Here is a 22,060-nt window from a genome sequence, read left to right as displayed (position 1 = left end):
GTGAGATGCCGGACCTGGGTGTGGGAACCAACTCTAACCCTCCAGAAGAGCCTCCGGAGTTCTATGGCGAGGTGCTGGCTAGCGAGCAAACGCCTCCCCTCCCCTTCCCTCCCCTCCCCTCTCTCTTCCCCTCCCCTCCCCTCCCCTCTCCCTTCCCCTCCCCTCCCCTCCCCTCTCTCTTCCCCTCCCCTCTCTCTTTTCTTCTCCTCCCCTCCCCTCTCTCTTCCCCTCCCCTCCCTCTTCCCCTCCCCTCTCTCTTCCCCTCCCCTCTCCCTTCCCTTCCCCTCCCCTCCCCTCCGCTCTCCCTTCCCCTCCCCTCTCTCTTCCCCTCCCCTCTCTCTTCCCCTCCCCTCTCCCTTCCCCTCCCCTCTCTCTTCCCCTCCCCTCCCCTTTCCTCCCCTCCTCTCTCCTCTCCTCACCTCGTTGCTAGGCTCCTGTTTGTGAACAGGGGGAAAGGGGTTACTTCTGAAGTCTCTTCCATAAGACATTAATCCTTCCCAGGAAAGCATGCTCCTTTAGCCATAGTCACTTCTTAAAGGCCCCTTACCTAATTATTACAGTGACCATCAAGCTTATGAACTTTAATTCAACGACAGCACATACAATGTACACCACTTCTCGTGTACTTATCTTTTTCCCTGAACAGTGTATCCTAGTGAAGTTTCCAGATAAGCTTGGATCGTCACCTCATTCTTCCTTTCATCACCCTATTCTCAATTCTCTTTCCTTTCACGCCCCCCTTTTTGTATATTGTTGTGTAGTGCTCGTTGTGTAAGTCTGCTACTGCTTATTTAACACATGTTCTCTCAGTGGATACTGGGACTGCTTCTTTTTCTAAACATTTATTTAATTAATTTATTCAGATTACATCTAAATTGTTATCCCATCCCTTGTGTCTGCCCACTCCTCCCTCCATCCTGCTTTCACCCTATTCCCTTTCCTTATATCTGCCACCGAGGGGGACCTTCTCCCCCACTATATGATCATAGGCTATCAAGTCTCATCTTGGTAGCCTGCTTATTCTTTCTGTGAATGCCATCAGGCCTCCCCACCATGGGGAAGTGGTCAAATATGGCACCAGAGTTTATGTCCAAGTCAGTCCCTGCTCTCCACACAACTGTGGAGAATGTTCTGTCCATTGGCTAGATCTGAGTAGGGGTTCGATGTTTACTGCATGTATTGTCCTTGGGTGGTGCAATAGTCTGAGCAGACCCCCCTGGGCCCAGATCCGCCCATCCTGATATTCTTCTTGTAGGTTTCTAGGACCCTCTGGATCCGTATATTTCCCCATTCTCCCATCCTTCTCTCACCTAGAGTCTCAGTGGGATGTCCTCACATCTATCCCAATCTCCTGGTAGGAGAAGACGTTCATGGGACATGCCTCTTGGGCTAGTGTCCAATTATAAGTGAGTATATACAACATGAGTCTTTCTGCTTCTGGGTTAGCTCACTCAGTATGATCATTTCTAGTTCCATCCATTTGTCCACAAAAATTGGGATTTCCTTGTTTTTAATAGCTGAGTAGTATTTCATAGTGAAATGTACCACAGTTTCTTTATCCATTCTTCGACTGAGGGACATTTAGGTTGTTTCCAGGTTCTGGCTATTGTGAATAAGGCTGCTATAAACATGGTTGAGCATATGTTCTTGTTGTGTGCTGGAGCAGCTTCTGGGTATATTCCAAGGAATAGAATAGCTAGGTCTTGAGGAAGCCCTATTTCTAGTTTTCTGAGATAGTGCCAGATAGATTCTCAAAATGTTGTACAAGTTTGCATTCCCGCCAGCAATGAAGGAGTGTTCCCCTTTCTCCACATACTTGCCAGCATGTGCTGTTACTTGAGTTTTTGATCTTAGTCATTCTGATGGGTGTAAGATGGAATCTCAGAGTCATTTTGATTTGTAATTCTCTGATGACTAAAGACGTTGAACATTTCTTTAAGTGTTTCTCAGCCATTTGATATTCCTCTGTTGAAAATTCTCTATTTAGTTCTGAGTCTCATTTCTGAATTGGGTATTTGTTTTGGTGGTGTTTAATTTCTAGAGTTCTTTATATATTTTGGATATTGGACCTTTGTCAGATGTAGGATTGGTGAAGATCTTTTCTCAGTCTGTATGTTGTTTGTTTCTTCTGTTCACAGAGTCTTCTGCCTTATAGAAGCTTCTCAGCCTCACGAGGTCTCTTTTATTAATTGTTGACCTTAGGCTGTTGGAGTTCTGTTCAGGAAGTTGTCTCCTGTGCCAATGTGTTCCAGGCTCTTCCCTACTCTTTCTTCTAACAGATTTAGTGTCTCTGGTTTAATTAAAGAGGTCTTTAATCCTCTTGGACTTGAGTTTTGTGCATGGTGATAAATATGGGTCTACTTGCATTTTTCTACATGTAGATATCGTTAGACCAGCACCATGCTGTCCTTTTTCCATTGAATAGATTTGGCTTCTTTGTCCAAAATCAAGTGTCCATATATGTGTGGATTCATTTCTGGGTCTTCAATTTGATTCCATTGATCAACTAGCCTATTGCTGTGCCAGTACCATGCTGTTTTAATTACTGTTCGTCTATAGTACAGCTTGACATCAGGTATGGAGATTCCTCTGGAGAATCTTTTATTGTACAGGATTGCTTTAGCTATTCCAAGTTTTTGTTTCTCCATATGAAGTTGAGAATTGAGCTTCAAATTTGTGTGTAGGTATTTTGATAGGGATTGCATTGAATCTGTAAATTGCTTTTGGTAAGATGGCCATTTTTACTATGTGAATTCTCCCAATCCATGAACAAGGGAGATTTTTCTATCTTCTGATGTCATCTTTAATTTCTTTCTTCAGAGATTTTAAATTTATTTTCAAACAAGTCTTTTACTTGCTTGGTTAGAATTATTCCTAGATATTTTATATTGCTTGTGGCTATTGTGAAGGGTGTAGTTTCACTAATTTCTTCCTCTGCATGATTGTCCTTTGTATATAGGAAGGCTACTGACTTTTTTGAGTTAATTTTATATCCAGCCATTTTGCTGAAGGTGTTTATCAGCTGTAGGAGTTCTCTGGTGGAATTTTGGGGATCACTTATGTACACTATCATATCATCTGCCAATAGGGATAATTTGACTTCCTCCTTTCCCATTTGGGTCCCCTTGACCTCCTTTTGTTGTCTTATTGCTCTGGCTAGAACTTCAAGTACTATATTGAAGAGCTATGGAGAGAGTGGGTAGCCTTGGCTGGTCCCCGATTTTAGAGGAATTTCCTTGAGTATCTCTCAATTTAACTTTATTTTGGCTATTGGTTTACCATATATAGCCTTTATTATGTTGAGGTATGTGCCTTGTACCCATGATCTCTCTAAGACTTTAAACATGAATGGGTGTTGGATTTTATTAAGTGCTTTTTCTGCATCTAAGGAGATGATCATGTCGTTTTTTTCTTTCAGTTTGTTTATATGGTGGATGACCTTGATAAATTTCCATATATTAAACCATCCATGCACTCCTGGAATGAAGCCTAACTGGTCACGGTGAATGATATCTTTGATGTGTTCTTGGATTTGGTTTGCGAGTATTTAATTATTTTTGCATCAATACTCTTAAGAGAAATTGGCCTAAAATTCTCTTTCTTTATTGGCTCTTTGTGAGGTTTAGGTATCAAAGTGATTGTGGCCTCATAGAATGAATTTGGTAATGTTCTATTTGTTTCTATCTTTTGGAGTAGCTTGAAGAGTATCGGTATTAGCTCTTCTTTGAAGGTCTGGTAGAGTTCTGTGCTGAAACCATCTGGCCCTGGGCTCTTTTTGGTTAGAAGACTATCAATGATTGTTTTTATTTCTGTAGGGGAAATGGGACTATTTATTTTGTTTATCTGTTCTTGATTCAGTTTTGGCAAGTGGAATTGATCAAGAAATTGTCCATTTCCTTTAGATTTTCAAATTTTGTGGCATATATGCCTTTGGAGTAGGATCTTATGATTCTTTGTATTTCCTCAGTGTCTGTTGATATGTCTCCCTTTTCATTTCTGATTTTGTTGATTTGGATAGTGTCTTTCTGCCTTTTAGTTTGGCTAATGGTTTGCTTATCTTGTTGATTTTCTCAAAGAACCCGCTCTTGGTTTTGTTGATTCTTTGGACTGTTTTCTTAGTTTCTAATTCGTTAATTTCAGCCCTGAGTTTGATTATTTCCAGATATTTATCTCCAATAAAAAGATGTGTTTCTTGAGTGCAGAAGAATGTTGGATCTTGTTTATGCACCCATTCAGTTAATCTGTGTCTTTTTATTGGATAATTGAGACCACTGATGTTGAGAGATATTAATGACCAGTGACAGTTAAGTCCCTTAATTTTGATGTTGGTTACACTAGAGAGTGTGTGTTTGTGTTTTTGCGGTGGTGTAGTTATCTATTTCCTGTGTAGTTTTGGTTGTAGCTTGTCCCTTTGGGGTGGAGTTTTCTTTCTATTAACTTCTGTAAAGCCGCATTTGTGGATAGGTACTGTTTGAATTTGTTTTTGTCATGGAATATTTTGTTTTCACTGTTAATGGCTATTGATAGTTTTGCTGGGTATAGTAGTCTGGCCTGGCGTCTGTGGTCTCTTAGGGTTTGCAGGATCTCTGTCCAGGCCCTTCTGGCTTTTATTGTCTCTGAGAAGTCAGGTGTGATTCTCATAGGTTTGCCATTAAATGTTACTTGGCCCTTTTCCCTTGCAGCTTTAAATATTTTCCTTTGTTCTATATATTTTATGTTTTGATTATTACGTGGAGGGAAGCTTTTCTTTTCTGGTCTATTCTATTTGGTGTTCATTTTCATCTTCAGCTCTTGAACTGTTTTATTGATTTCTTTCATCTGGTTGTTTGTATTTTTCTAAAATTTTCCCCAGTGCTTTTGTATAGGGCTCTTTTATGTCTTCCAGCTGTCTGGCTGTGTCTTTCTGCATCTGATTACGGATTTTATTAGTTTCCTCCATTATCACCTTCATTACTAAGGATTTGAGGTCATTTTCTTGTATTTCAATTGTGTTTGAGTTCTCTGGGTTTGCTTTCTTTGGGATAATTGGGATCTGGAGACGCCATATTATTTTGTTGTTTATGTTTTTACGCTGGCCTTTAGTCATATTGCCATCTCTGATGTTGGGAGGTTGCTTCTGGTGTTGGGTGGAAGGAGTCTGAGGACAGATACACCCATTTACCTAAGATTTCCCTAGGCCAGGAGCTCTGATGCTTCACTGCCAGGATGATTTCAGTCTCATTTACCGAGTTTGCACTGCCGAGCAAGGCCACAGCTCCCAGCTCGCAGGCAGGCTCCAGACCAAGCCCTGGGGACTGGTCTGACTTCCTCCATGTGCCTCTGACTAGCAGGTCAGACCAGTCCCTTGAGGGTCTCTCTCAGGCAGTGATCCCCAGCTCCCCTGGTCTTTGGCTCCGGGTAGTGTCTCAGGTCTCAGACCACACTCTGAGTGTGGTCAAAGTGTCCACAGCCTTCTATGCCCCCATATAGGACCTGAGCTTTCTGTGGACTGGCATGGGGTGGGTGGAGGAGGTCTGGAGATAGATCCACCCATTCCCCTGAGATTTCCCTAGGCCAGGAGCTCTGATGCTTCACTGCCGGGATGATTTCAGTCTCATTTGCCGAATTCGTGTTGCCCAGCATGGCCATAGCTCCCAGCTCACAGGCAGGCTCTGGTCTAGGCTGTGGGGACTGATCTGCCTTCCTCCGTGTGCTGCTGGATGGCAGGAGGTCAGACCTGCCCATGGGCCCGTGGTCCGCACTGTGCAGATCTCTCTCACCCAGTAATCTCCACCTCCTGGTAGTCTGTGGCTCCTGGTAGCTTCTGTGGTCTCTTCCCTGCAGACCAGACACTATGCTTAGAATCCCAAGTCCTTATCAGAGGGGTGAGTCTTGGTGTCCAAGTTGCTGTGCGGCTTTGGGTAGGCGATGATAGGAGCAGGGTGCAGGTGGGTGGCAGGCTGTGCTTTGTGGAGATGCTCCCCAGCTCACAGTGGACTCCACTTGGCTTCTCCTCAGCCTCTTCTCTGCTCATCTGTGCTTCTTCTGCTTTTAAACTCTGGATCTAAGTAAAATATTTAATGTGAACTTACATGTGTTTAATGTTTCATTTCTATAGGCTTGTCTAGAACATAAAAACACTTGGACTGAAAAGAAAAAGAAAATCACTACTTTTGCATTAGTAGTTTTGGAAATACATAGTAAAACATACCGTTCATGAAAAAGAAAGGACCAGGAAGCTATAGTAAACAAAAGCCACAAGTCATAGTAAGAATTTAGTTTTGTTTTTCAAAACAGGGTTTCTCTGTTAACAGCCCTGGCTGTCCTGGAGCTCTCTTTTTAGACAAGTCTGACCTCAAACTCACAGATCTGCCTGCCTCTGCCCCCGTGTGCTGGAATCAAAGGTGTGTGACACTGTGCCCATCTAGAAGAAGAATTTAAGGCTATATATTCTAGAGGTTTTCAAGATGTGTCCCAAAGACCCTTAAGCACCTTAAAGGGACTTTCAGGTAGTTGGTGTGGCCCAGTTTGTTTTTATAGCTGTATGAAAATATCACTAGTTTAAGCATCGTGTTGATGCTTGACCAGTGATGCCAAAGGAACGGTGGGGGAAACTGTGAACAGACTACAATAATCAGAATGGTCATATGAAACTACTCGGTGGTATAGCGGTCAGCATGGGTGCCCTCCGAGCTGTGTGTATGCAAAACATCTTCCTTGCCTTGTGCTCAAGATAGTCAGGTAAAGAAGCCAGTTAAACTAAACACGAGGAATGTGTGGATCTTTGCTAACTCTTAGCCCTTGACTCCACTTCACGGTGCACTCTGTGGACAAAAGGATTCTGAACAGAGCAGCCCCTTTGCACGAGCAACCGGCAGTGAGACTGAGCTGTATGTTGCACCGGTCGCTTTTCTTTCCCACTGTACTTCAAAGAGTGACTAGCAGAATGTGTGTGGGCAGACACTTTCTTCAAAATGAACAAAGTGAGCTTGTCACTTCAAGAAAATCAGTTGATATCTTTTTTTTTTCTTTTGCCAGTAATAATTTGAGTTTTCAAATGAGAAAAAAAAAATCAGAATTTCGGAAACATGTTTCTTTCATCTCGAGCTTGCAAGCTTCAGAATACTTTCTGATGAGGTTGGTAGTGATACTATTGAATGCAATTAAAAATATTGTATAAAGAAGTTGGTCAACATTGGAAAGAGCTGCTTAACTTTTTGAGCCAATATTTTCCAAAGGATCAGTGCTTGATGTTATAAAAGTTGTGTATGGCTGGGCTGGGGAGGTAGGGCAGCTGGGAGAGTTCCTGCTTAGCACACACCCCAGCCTGAGTGTGATCCATTCCCTGGCATGTAAACTGAGTGTGTTGTCCAACGTCTGTATGTATTAGGGTGTAAAGGTGGCAAGGTCAGAAGTTCAAGGTCATTCTTTGTTACTTGGGAAGTTCTGATCCAGCCTGGGATAGACCCTGTCTTAAACAAACAAACAAATAATCATCCACGGTTTAAACATGAAGTAAACAGGAAAGGCTTACTGCTGTGGCTTCAAATTTTATGTTGCAGCCAACATTTAAGAAATGATCATTTGTCACATTTTGAGGTTGTATTGAAGACGGCTGTGAGCAGACCCTGAAAGCCTGTTAAAGAACCCTCTTTTCTCCAGCATCTAGTTTCCCGAGGCTGCATTTTCTTCACAATAATTTATTGTGAAAGATTCTTTATGAGAGTGACTGTAGACTAGGCTGGCCTTGAACTCACAGAGATGCACCTGCCGTTGCCTCCTGAGTGGTGGCTTTTATTCTTTCATTCAGGGTCCATCAGGAAGCCCTTTTTCTCAGGTTCCTTAGGAGAGCTCTTGCAGTGGGGAACACATTGGAGACGCCTTCAGATAGGAGACATTGCTGCCTGAGATTTCCCTTCAGTGCTGCAAGGGATGGTGGGTAATAGGCGAGAATAATGGGTCAGTATCAGCAACTGTAAGGATAGCCAGAGCACTGTCCATGAGGACATTTGCTCATCTCATCTCATTGCTTTAATACATGCAAATAAAGAACTGGAGATGAGAATGTGGGTGTGGACGGATGTGGGTAGGACATATGCTGCTATCTAGGAGGCAGATGCTTCATTATATGCCTTCGTTTTATATTAGTCTCAATATTGGGATTTTTTTTTTTTTTTTTTTTGCCCTTGTTTTAAAGCTATGGCTTTTGGAAGGCTGGCTGGTCAAAGGCCTACTTCAACTGATGTCCATGGACATTTTGTAGGACCTGGGAGGTAAGCAGAAAGCTCACCATCTCACTGGATGCACGTTAGCAGGGCAGCAGATGCATAAGGTACACCGTTGAGCTGAATATTCATTATCAAATAGAAATCTTCTATCTTGTAAGGAAAAATATTTCAGTATGCTCATAGTGTTAGAATTCTACTGTCTGTTGGAATAGAAATGCAAATATTATAATTATAAACTGTAATAATTAATGACAATTGTGAACACTTACAGCTTGTTATACAAAATGATATGGCCATTTCAAATTATAAAGGAAGAAGGCGGTGAATTAAAAGTAAAAGCTAAGATTCACAGACAATATGCTAGTTAGGTAACTTAAATATTGTGTGCATTAGAGCGGTTAGATATACATTTAAAGCAATTAAACAAATGTGGAAGCATTATCACAATGATTAAGTTTAATGCTTGTAATTGCTGTGAGGACATCTGCATAGCAAAGAAAATAGACTTTAAAACTGCACTTAAAATTTCAGAGGAAATGATTTAATCCTATTTAGTTCATAAGTCTTTTTCTTTAACCTCACCTCACCCCAGGTCTCAGTAGCCCTGGCTGCCTGGGACTCGCTGTGTAGACCAGCCTGGCCTTGAACTCAGACACTTGCCTCGCTGCTTCAGCTTCCCCAGTGCTGCATCGGATTAAAGGTTGTGCTACCGTGTTCAGCGAATTCATGGTTCTTTCACACTAAAGTTGTCTTGGAAAAAAATCTCCTACTTGGAAGAATGATGTTAAGCTTGTCCTGTTAAGTTTCCTACGACAAACACCAACCCAAGCCATGTACAACAGCACTTGTGACAAATCACCTTTGCTCTAGATATTAGGTAGAGTATAAAGAATAAAAACAGGACCCCAGTGACATCCCATCCTAGCAGACTCAGCTGATAGTCCTGAGAAGTGGCTTTTCCTATGTCAACTTACAAAGAATCCTAATAAATTTGCAGTAACAGTACAGCTAGACCGACGTGACAGTCTATCAGTAGGTGACTGATGCTATACGCTGGATAAATTCCCTGAAACCTGTTCTTTAAAGGCTTGGTCCCCACGGTTGCATCTTCTGGGGGAGGATGTGGTACCTTAGGAACTGGGATTCAGAGAGGTCTTTGTAACATTTGCATCACATCCATCCTTAAGGAACATTGTGGGGCCTCAGCATCCCTTTCTCTTCCTTTGCTCTTTGTTTTTGAACTCACGCAGCACTCTGTCATCCACGCCCCTCATGGTGTGTTGGCCCTCCGGGGAATCAGATTCATTGATCATTCATTGATCAGGAGCCAGAACTTCCCACCTGAGCCAAAGCAACCCCCTTGTCTTTATCATTCCTGTGTTGTTTTGTTACAGAGGCAAAGCTGACTAACACAGGGGATGGACAGGGAATGTTCATGATGTGACAACAGCCCCCAGAGAGAAAGCAACCCAGCTGTTTGCCATCACGTGGGTGGGCTTGAGGACTTTATACCGAGGGAGTGAACCAGCCACAAAAGACAGAGGCTGTGTGGCTCAGCCCACAGGCAGTCTAAGAACAACGTAAATATGGGGAAACAGAGGGGGAGTGGTGGCTACTAGAGGTGTGTGTGTGCGTGCATGTGTGTGTGTGTGCGTGTGCGTGTGCGTGTGTGTGTGTGCACGCGCATGCATGTTTGTTGGCTATGGTGAGGATGAAGGGATTGTAGAGATGTTGGTTAGAGGACACTGTAGGCTCAATTTTCTTTTTCTTTTTAAAAAAATTTTATTAATTTATTCATATTACATCTCGATTGTTAGCCCTTCCCCTGTTTCCTCCCATTCTTCCCTCCCTCCCACTTCCCCCTTTCTCCCATCTCCTATGTCTGTGATTGAGGAAGACCTCCTCCCCCTATATATGCTCTCAGAATATCGAGTCTCTTCTTGGTAACTTGCTATCCTTTCTCTGAGTGCCGCCAGGCCTTCCCATCCAGGGGACGTGGTCAGAAAAGGGGCACCAGAGTTCATGTGAGAGTCAGATCTCACTCTCCACTCAACGGTGGAGAGTATCATGTTCGTCGGCTAGATCTTGGTAGGGGTTCGAAGCTTACTGCCTATATTCTCCTTGGCTGGTGCCTTAGTTTGAGGAGGACCCCAGGACCCAGATCTGCCTGTTATAAAGTTCTTCTTGTGGGTTTCCAGGACCCTGTGGGTCCTACTATTTCCCCATTCTTCCATGCTACTCTCACCTAGAGTCTCAATAGGATGTCTTCTCTTCTGACCCACTTTTTTGGTAAGTAAAGTTTTTCATGGTACGTATCCCTTGGACTAGTGTTTTGATATAAGTGAGTATATACCGTTTGTCTCTTTTTGCTTTGGGTGAACTCACTCACTATGATAATTTCTAGATCAATTTTCTTAACAATTATATTTAATTATGAATTCATTAGACGAGCGTACCTCCCTTATAACCCAACTAGCCTAAATAAGAGGAAAAGGAGATTAAGGAAAACAAGAACGAAACCTGGTGTCAATTCCTAGGAACAATTTTCCTGGCATAGTCAGCAGGATTTCAGCAGACTAGCAAGCCCACCAAAGTTGCTGCTGGGACCTGGAGCAACCGGAACCAGGAGCCTCGGCTGGAGCAGTTCTCTTTAGGAGCCTCTTGAAATGGAGTGATGAGCAGTCAAAAGCCAAGTCCAAACCAAAAGCCCCAAGCCTTCTGTTTTGGGTATATATATATCTTCTCAGTCTGTTCAAGGGTGTTTTTCACCAAGCTCCCCCATAAAGTAGTTCAACTTCCAAGTGGAAAAACATCCTGCTCTCTCACATCTAAGTGGTATAAACATCCTGCTCTCTTCCTCATCCTACACTTGGGATCAAAACAAAAACAAGTTTATCTCCCCTACAGGACACCAAATCTAGGTGAGTGTAATTAGGAACAACGTGCTGCATACTTGAGCATGGCTGAGTGGATTTTAAGTGTTTCCTCCATAAACATCACGAAAGAATGTTCGAGTTGAAGCTCTTGACGAGCCATTCCACACAGCACACCTGTATCAACCCAAGGTGGGCCACCCTATAAATAATCACACTTTCATTTGCTACTTCAGGACAAAGTGGATGTTGAAATTTACCTCAATAATTTTCTTCTTGAAGAATTTACTAAAAAGTGTGTCAGCTGAGCCTGGCATGGCTAGAATCTTGTCACTCAGTAGGCTGAGGCAGGAGAATAATGAATTGAAGACCAGCTTGGGCCAAATAGAGACAAAACCCATGAACTTTCAAATAAACCAAACCAAAACTGTCATGATAACCTGGAGCTAAGGTATAGTTGGAGAAGTATTTTTCCATTTATTATTTATTTAATCACTTTGCAACCTAGTAGTAGCCCCCTCCCTCCTGTCTTCCTGGTCCCATCCTTAGGCCCTCTCTCTCTTTCCCTTCTCCCTCCCATGGGTACCAAACCACCCTGGAACATCGTCGCAGCAGGGCTAAGCACATCCTCTCCCACTGAGGCCAGCCAAGGCAGCCCAGCTAGGGGAAAGGGATCCAAAGGCAGGCAATAGTCAGAGACAGCCCCTCACTTCCATTGTTAGGGGACCCACATGTTGACTACGCTGCACATCTGCCACATATGTGTAGGGGACCTAGGTCCAGCCCATGCATCTCTTTGCTTGTTGGTTCAGTCTTTGTGAGCCTCAATGGGCCTAGGCTACTTTACTCTGTAGGTCTTCTTGTGGAACAGTTGGACAAATCTTAATGCAAACCTGATAACCTATTTTATATATTGTCTCTCATAAAACATGCAATTATTTTCTTTAAATTGTAATTTAATCACAACAAAGATACTTTGGCATTGAATCTAAAATGAAAGAAATTCAACCAACAATGAATTAAATTATCAAAACAAAATCATGAAAAGAACATCTTCTGCATAGACACTGGAACATGTGAATTTTTATCATGTATTAAAATTAGTTCTGCTGCATTTGGGAGGTGGAGGCAGGAGAATCTCAGGTTTGAGGACAACCTGAAATATATACTGAGTTCAAGGCCAGCTTGTGCTATATAGTGAAATTTTGCATGAAAAATAAATAAAACAATTAGACCAACAGTTTTCCTTCTCCAAATTCTTTATTATATGTTTTATTTGCCATTTGGCGCTCTTAGCCTTGAGAAGTTGGGCACAAAACAACAATACCAAAAAACCAGGATGTCTGGAGAAACTTTTAAAAAAGTGATTTACTTTTATTTTACATGCATTGGTGTGTGCCTCCAGTGGAACTGGAGCTAGGGTCAGTTGTGAGTGGCTGTGTGGGTGCTGGAATTGAACCCAGGACCTTTGGAAGAAAGGCCAGTGCTCTTGACTGCTGAACCATCTTTCTAGCCCCTGAGAAAAAGTACTTTTAAATTAGCTAATGGTTAAAAATTTATCTTTGAGAGAGGGTCTTACCTTAGCTGTGTTGACCCCATTTCCTAGAAGAGTGAACTGAGTGGGAAGACTCATCTGAGTGGGCAGTGCCTTCTACCAAGAGACAGTATCTACAAAGACGTGGAGGGAAAGAGGGCTATTTTTGCCTGCCCCCCTTCATGCCTTGCTGATGAGCACATCTTCTCTGTGGCTTCTACTGCGGCTCAGAGCACAGCTTCTTCGGCCTTCCTACATGGGTGGAAGGTCCTGCATGGATAGAACATTAATGACTCTCTAAGAACCATCCAGGACTTTAGCACCAGATGGGGACTGCAGAGGTGGCCAACCAAGTGGACTAAGTGGCTACTGGGTTCTCAGGCTCACCAGCACGCAGATAGCCATTGTTCTATCACCCAACCCGTGTTATTCATGCTAATCTAGTAAGTCTCCGTTATAATATATATCAGTTCTGGCTTTACTATGGCGTATCTTGACATGTAGACACTTTTTTCTTTCTTTTCTTTTTAAGAAAAATCTTAGTTTCAGAGTTGTGGTTTGAACTCAGGCTGAGCACATACAATGCCACTCTACCACTGAGCCACAGCTCCAGATCCAAGGAATTTTTCTTTTTCTTTTATCAAGAGCTGGGGGACTGATCACATTTGGCAAGCACTTCATCTCCGAAACCAACCTCATCCTTGTCCAGTTTGTGATATGTCCTGTGATGACTTGGATTTTAAGTGTTTCCCAAAAGCCTATTATACTAAATGATTAACCTTAGCCTGTGATGATATTGGGTGTCCTTCTGATCAGTGTCATCCACGTTTTTTGAGGCAGGGTCTCTCGTTGGCCTGGGGCTCACCAATTAGCCCAGACCTGCTGGCCTCAGGGATCCTTTTGTTATTTGTTATTAAATTGTTATTAAAAAGCCTTATAAAAGGTAGGTGAATCCTTTTTCTTTATTATTTTTGTATGCATTATTTAAAAATATACACACATATTGGCATGCGTGCCAAAAAAAAATAAGCAACATAAATATATCATACAATATGTTTTTAGAGACAAGCAAGGTTCATAGTTGGATTTGGGCCATTAAATAAAATCTCTTTTTACAATAAGCATGGTGGTGCACGCTTTTAATCTCAGTACTGGGGAGGCAGAAACAGGAGAATCTCTGTGACTCTGAAGTCATCCTCGTCCACATAACACATCCCAGGCAGCCATAGTACATGGCAAGATCCTATCTTAAAATCAAGAAGAAGAACAACAACAACAACAAAAATCAAGAAGTATTTGAAAGCTGTTATTTATCATCATCATCGTCATCATCACTGACGCCATCGCCATCATCACCATCATCACTGTGTGTGCATATACCTGCAGGTATGAGTGCAGGTGTGCACATGCCACAGTACATGTGTGGAGGCCCGAGGACAACATTTGGCCATTGGCTCTCTCCTCCCCATCGTGGGATCCAGGAATCAAACTCATATCTTCCAATTGGCACAGCAGATGCTTCTTCAATGGAACTGGGCCATCTTGCTGACCCTAACGATCTTTTTTTCTTAATACATGTAAACATTTATAAGTAATCACAAACACAAAACTATACTTGGTATCAACGTGACTAAGCTGAGCCTACCCTGCAGTCGCACACTAATTTTTTATTTTACAGTCAGCTGTATTCAGTTATAATTTGCAGAGTAAAAGACACCCCCTCCCTGTGTGTACAATTAGACTTGACAAAGGTCCAGCTTTGACAACCACCAGCCAATCCCATCCTCCACCCTCCATCCCTCTGGTAGCCCTCAGTCTCACTGATTTATGTTCCCAGAAGGCTTTAGGAATAAAAATGTGACTGCCTTCTTTTACCTAGCATGGAGCATTTGAGGTCCATTTTGTCCTTTCATTCATTAGTGGGTTCTTTCATTTTATTGTAGTTTTATTCCCTTTTATGAATGTGCACCAATTTGGTTACCCATTCACCGTTGTGAGTTAGTTCCAGCTTTTAGTTATTATGAATAAAACATTACAAATATTCACACACGGGCCTTGGTTGTAGATGTGTATTTTCAAGCCTTCTGTGGAAATATCTCGAGTGGGGCTTGCTGGGTCACAGACATGTGCTTGGGTTGTAAGGAGGCACTGAAGAACTCCCAAACAAGGCTGTGCCATTCTGCTTTCAGAGCCAGTGCTTTCTCACTAGTCTGGTTTGTTGCGAGTGCATCCTTGGTATTGCTAACTGTTTAATTTTAGCCATTCTGGCAGATCTGTAGTGAGGAGGATTGTCTGTGATTAAATGCCTACTTAAAGTTTTCCTTTTGTTAGATTGCAGATTTTTATTTCTTCTTCTTATTGGATATGCGCATGCGTGCGCGCACGCACACACACACACACACACACACACACACACACATATATATATTTCAAGACAGGGTTTCTCTAGGTAGTCTTGGCTGTCCTGGACTCACTTTGTAGACCTCTCTCGCTTTTGTTTTTAATTCTTTTGAATGTATAGATGTAGAATTTTGGATCCCATGACAATCATATAAATGACCCGTTGGGGACCTGCCATACAGCCTTCCTTGATGACTCTATCCCATCTTACCAGCCGCAGACAGATGGCCAGCTTGGCTACTGTTTCCTGAGTGCTGTAGCCTTTTTATTTTCCCTCTTCTTTGAATCAGTTCTATTTCTATTAGGTTGTATTTTTTGTTTATCATTTGTTCTTTCTCTTTATTAAATTACAATAGTTGTAAAGTATTTGTGTGTTTATACATATTATGTCTTTGGTGTTGTAACCTTACCTCCCACTCTTTTGTTGGTTTTATTAGAATTATTTATGTTATTTTTATCTTTCAAAACGGAGTCTTACACTGTGGAGTCCAGGCTGGCCGGTGGAGAGCAGACTGACCTTGAACTTGCAGCCGTGTCCTTGTCTCTGCTCCCTGAGTGCTGGGATAACAGGTGTGTATGGCCATGCCAGATGTTCTACTTAACAAACCTTGCTAATGTAGTCACTTTTGTAGTAGTCTTTAATCCCATGCATAGCCATGGCGTTTTTATTTATTTTATTTTTAATTTTTTTAGAAAGATTTCTTTCACCTGGGCTCCCAGGGGCTCACAGAGACCGAACCAATAATGAGGGAGCCTGCACGGGTCTGACCTTGGCCTTCTACACATGTTACACTTGTGTAGCTTGGTCTTCCTGTGGGACTCCTAACAGTGGGAGCAGGGGCTGTCTCTGAACCTTTTGCCTGCTTTTGGGACCCTTTCTTCCTCTTGGGCTGCCTCATCCAGCCTTAATGCAGGAGGGAGATGTCTAGTCTTTTTTTTTTTTTTTTTTTTTGGTTTTTCGAGACAAGGTTTCTCTGTGTAGTCTTGGCTGTCCTAGACTCGCTTTGTAGTCCAGGCTGGCCTCGAACTCACAGCGATCCGCCTGCCTCTGCCTCCCGAGTGCTGGGATTAAAGGTGTGCGCCACCACACCCAGCTGTCTAGTCTTACTGCATGTGGACATATGCCTATCCCTTAAGGTCTGCTTTTTCTGAAGGGAAAAGGAGTTGGAGGAGTGGATGGGGTGGGGGACAGACTGGGAGGAGAGGAGCGGGGCGGGGAGGGGGGGCTTCAGTTGGGATGCAATATATGAGAGAATAAATGAAAAATAATAAAAAGATGTTTCTCAATCTGTGACTAGAAGGGTGCTCTTTTCTGTTCAGCAGTCATCTTATAGTTTTGCACAGATAACCAGGTCTCAGTGCATCCATTACTAATTCTGCCACTTCCCCACCTTTAGACAAAGTCTTACTATGCAACCCGAGCCGAAACGCTCTACATTGCTCAGTCTACATGGATCTCGAGCTCACAGCGATTCTCCTGCTCCCCCCTCCCCCCCCCCCGAGTGCTGGGATTAAAGGAGCGAGCCACTAGCTCAGCCCACCATCACTCCAGAGTGCCTTCTTTAGTGTTAGAAATTTCAATATAAACCAAGGTTTCCCCCCTAGTTCACCAGTTTGCCTGCCAGTTCCGGGCCAGCAGCCCGTTTTAGTAGGAGCAGATAGGATAGTTTTGGAAACAGAAGACCCGATGTCTCAGGAAGCTCTACGTCAGTGAGGGTTAGCTACATCCTCAACACTTCTTCTCCCCTTGAGGCCCCATCTTAGGACGCTGTAATTCCCATCTGCCTGAAGGCAGACACGGGGGCGGGGGGAGGGGGGAGGAGGACAGGCTTAATTCTAACTTTAGGGTGGGAACCACAACAAAACCCAGAGACTGGCGTGTGGTGGAAACTGGCTCAAAACCTGTAAGAACCCTCTCCCCTCATCCAAGCTTCTCAGTGTGAGCACTGCATCATCTTTGTCGCATCGTTGCCGAATCGGATCCATCCACTTCTTGGGCGGATAGCAGCACCTCTGTACAGCTGCCCGCTCTCTGAACACTACATCGTTCTAGGATTAGCCTCTGCTCAGCAACTGCGTAGCAGGGAAGGAACAGAACTCAAGTATATTCTTGGTAATGTACTACCTTTATGGATTCAGCCGGCAGGTTGCAGACGTTTTACAGGTAACCGTTTCAGCTATGTCTCAGCTACATCCTTTCAGTTGCAAGCACACCAGCAGAGCTTCCTGAGACTGAAGGATTTTCCCACCTGTCTCCAGTGTACACGGGTACCTTAGGCTGTGTCCTGGTAAACACGCCACGTGTGTAAGTCTGCGCGCAGAGCCAAGTGAGCGGCACTAAGCACGTGGACGTCTCCTGGCCCTTTGTGCATACTGGGAGGCTTCCCTGGAACTTAGCAAAGATTATCATGTATTTACTCAGAAAAGAGATAAAAAATAAAAAGGGTTTCTTTAACTTGCAGATATTTTGCAGTCAGAGGCAATTAAAATTAAAACCCTTGGATGTCATAACTTCTTGTGGAGTAGTGGGTAGGAGGAGACATTTTAGACTTTATTTTGTGAATGATTGTTGGTCTTTCTAACCATTTGAGTTGTTCTTCATCTTCATAAACTTGCCATAGTCACTGCAGCCCCAAATTCAATAAAAACAACCATAATCTTTTTCTAACTCTATATTGCTTACTACATGCTCCGATCTAACGAAGTCTAGGGCTGTGCGCTATGTTTCTTCTTGCTTTGACAATGAAGCCACTTTAGTTTCATTTTATTGATTATCTGGAGATCTGAAAAAAAAATGATAAGATTAACTTTTGCATTGTGCTAGAAAGTAAAAACACAAAACAAAGCAGAAACCAACAAAACAAAACAAAACAAAAACCCACTGCTTTGAAAGAGATTTAAAAAGCATTCCTTGAAGATGAAAATTACTTAAAGTATATGTTTCAAGCCGGGCGTGGGGGCGCACGCCTTTAATACCAGCACTCGGAAGGCAGAGGCAGGCGGATCATTGTGTGTTCGAGGCCAGCCTGGTCTACAAAGTGAGTCCAGGACAGCCAAGGCTACACAGAGAAACCTTGTCTCGAAAAACCAAAAAAGTATGTTTCAAAGCAAGTCTGTGGTGGTTTAGGAGGAGCGCTTTCGTTTAGCAAGTACCAGGTGAAATGTTATTGCTGCGAGGCATAGACTGTGTTTAGGGCCTGGATAGGTAGCTCAGCAGTTGGCAACATTGGCTGCTCTCATAGAGGGCCTGTATTTGGTTCCCAGCACCCACATGGTCCTTACACGGCATGTTATTCCGGTTCTAGGGCATCCAACACCTTTTCCTGGCCTCTTAGAGCATCAGGCATCATTTGATGCACATACATGGAGACAAAATACTCACACAATAAACTAAAATTTATGCATTAGTGTCCCACCCAAAGCTGTCACTTAGCAGGATGTTTTTATTTTATTATACCCTCTCGTTTCTTCCAGCATATCCGGGTACTGATATATGTCATCTTCTGTGGCTCTTCTAGACTCTCCTAAAGAAAAAAAGAAAACAAATTCAAAGCTCTATCCAGAATACTTTATATTTACTGTGAGCTGGCCTCAATCCCACTCAAGAAGAGTAAAGACTACTGACCCAAATATTTTGATTGAACTAAGCAAGCTTTATTTTCTTTCACACAGGGCTCTCCCCCTAAAGCAGGGCTTGAGATGACAGGTCTGAACACAGGAGAGATGGGCTTTTTATAGGCACAAAACTACAAAGGCTAGGAGGTTTCTAACAGTTTTTGGTTAGGTAGGGACTGGACAGAACATCTCAAAATTATTTGGAAGAACATTATTTTAACAAAGTGGAAGTAAGGGTATAGGATTTGTAGAACATGCCAAATTCCAGAAAACGGGTCAAGACCTGGCAAGCAAGTTTTACAGAAAACGTGAATGAACTTGTTTTGACCTTGTAACAAGATGGTCCCTAATCTTAAGATGTACTCAGTCTGGTCCATCACTGGACTTGTCTTTTCGGAGACTGCAATCTTGAACACTTAAATCATAAGGGTGCACGTATCACTAGCGCAGGTTGGATGGCTCAAAGATGGCCACAGCCACATCTCCCATTTCACAGTCTTACAGCATGGCCTTATCAATCCCCCACCAAAAAACCAAAACCAAAACCAAACAAACAAAAAACACCAAAAACAAACAAACAAAAACCAACCAACCCCCCTCCAAAAACCAAAACAAAACCCAATCTCTTTCCTCTTCCCTTGAAATTACATGCTTGTAAAAATTAACAGTTACAGTAGCAGTGGCCATGTGCCACTTCCAAGGCTAGCTCAGAAGAGGCTTTGCAGCTTCCATCCGCCTGTCTCAGAATGCTTTTCAGAGAAGGCCCATTCAAAGTATGAGATGTTATTCCACCCTGAGACTGTTTTGTTGGGTGCCTTGGATGAGTTCTCCAGCAGAGAGTCTCCCTGCTGACCCCAAGGTTCCAGTAGCTGAGCAAGCCTGTCTTTGATCCTTTAAGTTACCTCATTTGCCATCTGAATATGACTTGCGGCACCAATGTGGTGTCTATCTAAGCTCTGCCTGAAAATTTAACTTATACAATTCTGAGATATAATAAAGTGACACCGGATGGGCAACAGCTGCTGGTAAGATGACTTGTTACAATGATACCCAAGAACAGTTAATTTAGAGAGCAATGCCAGCTTAAGGGGGCAGGTCTGCCTGGGTTTCAGTCTGTCTACCTAACTTCCATATTTTCTTGTTTGCCTTTGACTTGAATCCACTGGGACCAACCTAAAACGATGCTCTACCCTTGCCTGTGATGGTTCTCAGGTGGTCCTCACTTCCTGTAGTCTGTGCTTTGAATATGGGAAACACAAAGCTTGGTACTTGTTCTCAAAGCACTAGTGGATTATTTATTTCACTTCTGGGTGGGGATTTCTCAAGCTCCCATTTCTCAGCTCTCAACCTTTATTCCCCTCAGCCATCATTTTCCTTGGTCATATGTGGAATTGACCATTACCAGTCAACACAAGCGCTTCATAGTTTCAATTTCTTCTATTGATGCCTGAGACGCCATCATTATTTTACTGGATCTTCTTTCTCTGACACCCATAACTCTAGCAATCCCCCTGGCTCCTCGAGGGCCACCTTGGCCTTTGTCATTGTTTCTTGGCGTTTTCTATCTACCTTCTCTCCTTTCTTCCTACAGTTTAAGCTTTAAGGCCACTCCCTTGAACTTTGCCCCCTTTTCCTGCTGTGTCACATCACCCTTGACAAATCTTCATCCCTAGTCAAATCAACTTCCTGTCTGTTCCACTCCATTACTCTATAGTTCCATGTAGCTGGAGAAAATGTGCAGCCAGGCGGAGAAAGCTCATGCTAAGTTTGTGGGCACAAACAGTTGAAGGGCTGCTGTTGCTTTCAGACCTTCCTATTAAGCACTCCTAGTTTGCTCAGTCTTTGTCTCTCTATGATGGCTCTCTGACTGTTGTATTTTCTCAGCCCTCCAGCTGAATACTCATCCTCATCCAGTGATCCATTTTCTTGTTTTACACTGGAAATGGATAACACGAGGAGGCGACACCCACAGGTTTTGATGTAAGAGTGACCCCCAGATCTGCGTGCATCCTGTGCCCTGTTTCCCTCCTGTTGCTACAGAGGAGCTGCTTGCACTTCCTTCTTAGGCTACCTCCTTTCCTCCTTTTTATTTTCCTTTTTTTTTTTATTAATTTATTTTTGTTACATCTCAATGGTTAGCCTATCCCTTGTATCCTCCCATTCTTCCCTCCCTCCCATTTTCCCCCTTATTCCCCTCCCCTATGACTGTGACTGAGGGAGGCCTCCTCCCCCTTTATATGCTCATAGGGTATCAAGTCTCTTCTTAGTAACCTCCTATCCTTCCTCTGAGTGCCACCAGGTCTCCCCCTCCAGGGGACATGGTCAAATATGAGGCACCAGAGTATGTATGAAAGTCAGACCCCACTCTCCACTCAACTGTGGAGAATGTTCTGTCCATTGGCTAGATCTGGGAAGGGGTTTAAAGTTTACCGCCTGTATTGTCCTTGGCTGGTGCCATAGTTTGAGGGGACCCCTGGGCCCAAATCTGCCTATCATAATGTTCTACTTGTAGGTTTCTAGGACCCTCTGGATCCTTCTACTTTGCTATTCTCCCATGCTTCTCTCATCTAGAGTCCCAATCCTCCTTTGCTTCTTTCCTTACATCTCTTCATTTCTTACCTCACAAAGCGTGGCTCCCATCATCCCTTCTGCGTCTCACTTAGCAGGTTACTTTTTGTATAAGATCCAATACCCTATTAGCAGCTCCTTTTGGCTTTATTTTGGCTGACAATCTTTTTTTTCTTCCTTTTTTCTGTTTTTTTTGTTTTTTTTGTTTTTTTCCGAGACAGGGTTTCTCGGTCTAGCCTTGGCTGTCCTGGACTTGCTTTGTAGTCCAGGCTGGCATCAAACTCACAGAGTGCCTCTGCCGCCAGAGTGCTAGGATTAAAGATGTGCGCCACCACACCTGGCTTGGCTGACAATCTTAAGAAAGGAAACAATTTACCATAGTGGGTGAAGGCAGGGAGGGGAGGTGATTTGTCGTCAAAAAGTGGAGTAGACAGGAAGTGGGATGGGGCTATAACACCTTAAGGCCCCTCCCTCTTAGCGACGGGCTTCCCCCAGCAAAGTGCCTCCTTCTCCTAATGGTTCAATAACCTTACTGAACAGCACTACAAACCAGTGTGAGCAAGTGTGCAAACTTGAGCCTAAGGGGCACAAGTCACACTCAGACCACAATGCTTTGCTTTCTAGTAGACCTTTTCTATGTGTGTAAATATTTAACAGAGTTTAAGCCTTTAGGTTTCCAGGAACAGACATAGGCAGAATTGCATGTATTGCACATGGGTCTAGTGTTAGACATTGGGCACTTATTTCTCCTTTTCCTCAGTCTGTTTTTGTTTGTTTGTTTGTTTGTTTTGTTTTAAATGATATCACCTTGGCTGTCCCAGAACTTGCCTTGAACTCGTAGAGATCCACCTGCCCCTGCCTCT

At 43.2% G+C, this 22,060-nt stretch overlaps 1 protein-coding gene across 1 annotated transcript in view; it reads right to left on the bottom strand.

The window, feature by feature from the left end:
- Positions 1-17,729: 17,729 nt before the first annotated feature.
- The window catches only part of Ttc29 (tetratricopeptide repeat domain 29), a 188,607-nt gene continuing 184,276 nt past the window's right edge, over positions 17,730-22,060 (bottom strand). The window contains exons 11-12 of the mRNA XM_051168685.1: positions 18,472-18,538; positions 17,730-17,797 (exon numbers count right to left, since the gene is read on the bottom strand). Of these exons, the coding sequence (XP_051024642.1) occupies positions 17,779-17,797; positions 18,472-18,538 (86 nt within the window). The 3' untranslated portion in view covers positions 17,730-17,778. The remainder of the gene's footprint in view (positions 17,798-18,471; positions 18,539-22,060) is intronic.

This window comes from Acomys russatus, chromosome 26 (genome assembly GCF_903995435.1).
Source record: "Acomys russatus chromosome 26, mAcoRus1.1, whole genome shotgun sequence".
In the NCBI taxonomy this organism is placed as follows: Eukaryota; Metazoa; Chordata; class Mammalia; order Rodentia; family Muridae; genus Acomys; species Acomys russatus.
The sequence above is the reverse complement of the archived record's forward strand: the minus strand, read 5'-3'. Positions and strand labels throughout refer to the sequence as shown.